The sequence below is a fragment of the Cannabis sativa genome, chromosome 8 (genome assembly GCF_029168945.1).
Source record: "Cannabis sativa cultivar Pink pepper isolate KNU-18-1 chromosome 8, ASM2916894v1, whole genome shotgun sequence".
NCBI classification, from domain to species: domain Eukaryota; kingdom Viridiplantae; phylum Streptophyta; class Magnoliopsida; order Rosales; family Cannabaceae; genus Cannabis; species Cannabis sativa.
The window spans coordinates 34,207,416-34,213,049 of record NC_083608.1 but is presented as its reverse complement, the minus strand read 5'-3'; the positions used below and the strand labels follow the sequence as shown (position 1 = coordinate 34,213,049).

At 31.1% G+C, this 5,634-nt stretch overlaps 1 protein-coding gene across 10 annotated transcripts; it reads left to right on the top strand.

The window, feature by feature from the left end:
• The first annotated feature begins 600 nt into the window (after nt 1-600).
• On the top strand, nt 601-5,291 carry LOC115698594 (vacuolar cation/proton exchanger 3). Of its 10 annotated transcripts, none has more exons than XM_061102844.1 (13): nt 601-744; nt 1,105-1,264; nt 1,375-1,629; nt 1,740-1,807; nt 1,926-1,954; nt 2,123-2,319; nt 2,412-2,624; nt 3,126-3,263; nt 3,396-3,512; nt 3,607-3,660; nt 4,221-4,337; nt 4,584-4,680; nt 4,763-5,291. In XM_061102844.1, the coding sequence occupies exons 2-13, from the start codon at nt 1,184-1,186 to the stop codon at nt 4,789-4,791; spliced, it is 1,395 nt and encodes a 464-aa protein (XP_060958827.1). In that variant the 5' UTR covers nt 601-744; nt 1,105-1,183; the 3' UTR covers nt 4,792-5,291. The 10 variants fall into 10 exon arrangements, with proteins under 10 accessions (XP_060958827.1, XP_030481563.1, XP_030481567.1 ...); XM_030625703.2 differs by having other exon boundaries at nt 1,366-1,629; XM_030625707.2 differs by having other exon boundaries at nt 639-744; nt 1,467-1,629.
• The last annotated feature ends 343 nt before the right edge of the window (nt 5,292-5,634 follow it).

The window sequence follows — 5,634 nt, the reverse complement described above, 5'->3', positions numbered from 1 at the left end:
TATGTGAATAAAAATTATTTTTCTTGTGTTTTTTATTATAAAATAAATGAAATGCACCAACTCAATATGTTACTAAAAGAAGTTTGTGTTTTTCTTTTGATTAATATATATATTATATATTATAATTTTTTAAAAATATGTATAATTAAGTGCGGATTGGATTGAATCGGTTACTTTTTGAGGTCAAACAACATCCAATGCGGATTTTGGATTTTTCAATCTAATCCAATCCGCACAAGTTCGGATGTCCGCATTTTGTGGATTGGATTGGATTGGATCGTGCGGATTGGATTGGATCGGATACTTTGTGAACACCCTAATAATAATAATAGTAATAATAGTAAATTAATAGATTATTGATATATGAATATCTTTTGTTTATTGTTTATTAAAATTTTATTTATATTATTAGTAAAAAAATTAGAAAAATTATTATGTTAAGACTATGACAACATTTTACAAATATAATAAACATAAAGCTAATAATAGAAAAATTATTTTACACAGAATCATAGAATCTATACCAAATTATTATTAGTAGTATATCATTTTTTTTTTTAAATAAATGACGTGGTTTCATTTCTTTTTAAGTCATTGTCCTAAAAATAGAAAAATAATAAATAAGAGCAAGAAAAGAAGAAGAAATATATAAGGCGACAATGGCGGGTTCAAGTGGCTGGTTCACATGTGTTATGTTACTTTTAACATTCCTTTCCCTTGTTTCATCAAAACCTCTCTTATTGGGTACCTACTTTTTTCTTTTCTTAGTTTTGATTCATTTCAGACGTTAGTTGCCTTTTTCTTCAATCGCATTATGTGCATCATTAATGACTATTTCATTCATATTATTCTTGTCAACAAAAAATAAATATCTGGATTACACTACCTCATTTCTCTGGTTAGCTAGTGTCTTTCTTTTCTTTTCTATTACTTTTATTCATTTTAAAAAAAGAAAAAAATCTTAAATTTATCAGGTTTTTCTTGGTGGGTGTTTTAAAATTTCTATGACATTTTTTGACAAAAAAAATGAATGTTTTATTTTTTAGTGTATGTATATTGGTAAAGATAAAGTATAATATATACATAGGTGTTTTACATTCTTAGATCGTGAGGACGTGACTGAGCAGTGATGCCACCATTTGGAGATGGAATTTTGGTTTATTTTTTGGCTTAACAATTGTAAATGGATGATCAAAACAACAAGATCAATAACTTGCATTTCAAAGATGTACCAATGGTCATGGTTTACTCTCCCAATCAAGAGGTACGTAATTTGAAGATATTTTAATATATATACATATTTATATAGATGATATCCTTTTTCCTTGCTGCAAATTTGTTTTGTTTGTATAACAAAACAAATAGTTTCTGCAGGAAGGATCCTTTGTTGAGTTTGAAAATGAGAGCCTAGTGAGTCCCGAGTCACTTTCTATAAAGAAACAATCTTTTCATGATCCTGTTTGTAGATCTTTGTCTTCTTGCGGTTCAGAGAATTGTTCTACTACATACATGGTCATGGGGAATAGTGTGGCTGAAAGCATCAAAATTGTGGTCTTTTCTGCCAAAATCAACTTACTAATACCCTTTGGTCCTTTGGCAATTGTGGTTGATAAATTTTCAGGCCATAATGTAAGTTTTATACATATGTATATAATATACATACACACATATATGTCTTCTTCTGGGGTAATAAAAATAGTTATATGGGCCCTTTTCATTTGTGTATTTTTGTGTTTCAGGGATGGGTTTTTATCTTAAGCTTATTAGGCATAATACCTCTGGCTGAGCGTTTGGGGTATACTACAGAGTAAGCTTTCTCTAATTAGTATCCAACACCATGTTTGAAAAAAAAATAAGACAAACTTTAAATTGCAAATATGTCCTTAATGAGTATCTAATGCTGGTTTGACTTTCCTTTGATCCAGACAACTCGCTTGCTATACAGGACCTACAGGTAATTTTACTCTCCATAGTTCTACGTTTTAACAACACTGACTTTTAAGGAGACGACACACCAACTCTGATGACAGATTATTGTAAATTAGCCTTTGAATTTTTTGGTTGAGAATTATAAATGAATTTTTCATGAGACTAACATACTTATTTTACTTCATCCTTGCAGTTGGAGGGCTCCTAAATGCTACTTTTGGAAATGCAACTGAGTTGATAATTTGTGTTTATGCCTTGAGGAATGGCATGATTCGTGTTGTTCAACAGTCTTTGTTGGGTTCAATTTTGTCAAATATGTTGCTAGTGCTTGGATGTGCTTTTTTTGCCGGAGGACTTGTAAATTCTAAGAGGGAACAAGTCTTTAATAAGGCATGTATGTTTGAATGTTTCTAATAAATTGAAGCACAATCGATCCATCAAACTAGTTTGATTTAACTCAAATTGTAGTATATTTTTCCCAGGGAGCAGCAACAATGAGCTCTGGCTTGCTATTGATGGCAGTCATGGGCCTGTTGTTCCCGGCTGTCCTCCATTCTACACACACAGAATTACATTTTGGGAGATCTGAGTTGTCCCTATCAAGATTTACTAGCTGCATTATGCTTGTGGCATATGCTGGTTATCTTGTTTTTCAGTTGAAAAGCCAGAGTAATTTATATCATTCAGTTAATGAGGTTAGTACCAAAACTATTTATTTAAAATGTTTACTTTTGTACACTATACCCTCTTAAGGTTTTCACTGTTATTTACAGTTTTCATATTTTGAAATCAACTATGATGAAAGAACAATCACCTTTCTTTTTTCTTTTTACTTCATTAATCATTTTACAAACAAACATTACTTTTCTTTTTCTTTGCCTTTATTATCTAATTAAGTTTACAAATTAGAAGAAAATTCTTATATTTGTACAGAAAATGCTAACTTGTTTTTACTTTCTATACTTGTGTGGTTTGATAATCAATAAGTGGGAAAGTCTGATACTATTGGGCAAAAATTGATTTCAGTTGTGAAAATGAATACCAAACCATATGAAACACAAATACAATTGATTTTTCAATCAGTTTTAATTTTGTTTATGGTTCCAATTTTCCAAATATTTTTAACATTAAGTCATTGAGAGTTGTATTCTCTGCATCTTTATGTTTCACTGATGGTGATGAGCATCATAAATCAGGGAAATGGAGAAATAGATGTGCCTTTGGATGATAATGAAGAGGCTCCTGAGATCTCTAAGTGGGAATCAATAATTTGGTTATCTATTTTGACTATTTGGATTTCTATCATCTCAGAATATTTGGTGGATGCCATTGAGGTGAACAAATTATATATATTTGGAGTAATGAGGCATTTGCTCCAATTTTACTAATCTACATTCTGTGCCACATTCTCTTCATTGTGGGATTTTTTTTTCTTGCATCTGAAACTAGACATAATTTCATTTTAGGGAGCCTCTCTTAAAATGCACATCCCAGTGGCATTTATTAGTGTCATTCTTCTACCAATTGTTGGGAATGCAGCCGAGCATGCAGGCGCAGTTATGTTTGCCATGAAAGACAAGCTGGTAGATAGTTCTCCTGCTAGGAAGTGATTTAAGTTAGCATTTTGCATGACATTCAGTTTGGCTTTAATGAAATTTACCTTTATGTTTTATGTAGGATATATCTTTGGGAGTTGCTATAGGCTCATCTACCCAGATAGCAATGTTTGGGGTAAGTATCTTATACTGTGACTTTTTTCAATGAATATAAAACATATTTGCCTTTTTAACATGATGATTGACTTGATATATGCATTGGCAATAGAGTAATAATGTTGGTTTTATCCTCTCATTCTCATGTTCATTCAACTCAAAATATATTAATGCATTTTTTTAGGATAGTAAAGGTGTTTTACTATTAGAAACTTCAACGTTTCATGCTTTATAGACCAGAACTATTGAATATTGCATCACATTTATCGGTAGTCAAACGTCTCTAAGGAAAAGTGAATGTGTTATCAGCTCATCACTAAGATATATTCAGGTCCACAATACAAGATAGAAACTTCATTTGTTCTCTCTGAGGGGTAGTAATTTAATGGCTTTGCATAGAATTTGCGTTGTGGTGCACTTCCACAGTTAAAGTGCTTATGCAACCATCTAAATCCATATTGTAACAAGATATAGCTTCTTTTTTCATTCACTTACTTAATATTATTTATTGTATTTTTATTATTTTTGGTTTCCAATGTTTGTTTCTTCTCTAACTATTCACTATTGTTATGGGTTCAGATTCCATTTTGTGTGGTTGTAGGGTGGATAATGGGACGTCCAATGGACTTAAATTTTCAACTTTTTGAGACAGCCACACTTTTTATTACTGTTCTTGTTGTAGCCTTCATGGTGCAGGTTTGTCTAATGATGACCAAAACTTACTAATATTCATCATTTAATAAAAAAAAAATTATTGATTGTTGATATACCTAAAATTCAAAAATTTTATTGACATTATATTTCATGAGAAACTCTAGTTTTGGAACATAAAAATATTGTTTGAAAGCTAAAAAGAGTATGGTTAGTATTGTGGAGACACAATACTCATTATTGTTTGATTATTTTCTTTGGATTGAACATAAAGTAATTTGAGTTTTGCAGGAGGGAACATCAAATTACTTTAAAGGACTAATGCTTGTTCTTTGCTATGTTATTGTTGCTGCAAGTTTTTTTGTACATATAGACCCTTCTGCAATTGGTGAGGATGCTTCCACTAAAAGTTATAGCTAAAGAATGACAAAACTCAAGTCTTAATGCTTACTTGACACTTGCTTTTGCAGCGGATAAGTACCTAAAACCTAGTAGTTGAATTGGATTATTGGCGAGTTTCCTTGATTGAAGGCAGTGACAGATCCAGAATTTTTACTTTGTGTGTCTTGTTTATTATTAAAAATATTTGTGCATACTCATCCTGCATACTACAGTCTTTTAGTTTAACAAAAGTCTAATACTGTCATGTTGCAATCTTTTGGTTCAACCAAATCCTAGAGAATGCTTATTTATGAAGATAGATCTTATGAAGTATTATAACTTTTACCCATCCATGTTTGAATTTCAACATGGTACGTACCTATGATATATGGTGTTCTTCAAAGAAATGTTTTGACCGCAAGACCGATGAATGCTACTCCAACAAAGATTCTTGTTAGATGTAGGATTACTGTTTCATGTCAACAGTAGTGATAAAAAGATGTGATTTTTTGTGTGGAGATTTTTCAATATTTTCTTCTTTCCTTTTTTTTGGACATAATATATGACTTGTATTTGTATATTTTTTTTTTGATAAAATATCAACTTCATTGAATTAAAGGTATTCTGAATACAAGAGAGCCTTTAAATCAGGTCTAACATCATGTTCAAAAATACTATAACCAGAAAGAAAGCGAGAATGCCTACAACTGCATGAGCAACTCGATTTGCTGATCGTTTAATAAAACGTAAATGTACATCATGTAGAGAAGATAATAAAGATTGACAATCCTGAATTATTAAGCCAAAGATGGAGAACATTTCTTGATTACTGCAGATGGCTTGGACAGTCAATAAGCTATCGGTTTCGACCTCTACATTATGTCAATTTTTGCTCTTAATCCAACTAAGAGCTTCCTTGATGAGAGGAGTTTTTTTTTTCTGAAAAATGTGAAGAGTCTTT

Excerpts from the sequence above, each read along its gene's own strand:
- LOC115698594 (XM_030625703.2), top strand. The coding sequence starts at position 1,184 with ATGGATGATCAAAACAACAAGATCAATAACTTGCATTTCAAAGATGTA. Across the intron at positions 1,955-2,122 it reads TTGCTATACAGGACCTACAG|TTGGAGGGCTCCTAAATGCT; the intron begins GTAATTTTACTC and ends TCATCCTTGCAG. Across the intron at positions 4,338-4,583 it reads TTGTAGCCTTCATGGTGCAG|GAGGGAACATCAAATTACTT; the intron begins GTTTGTCTAATG and ends TGAGTTTTGCAG.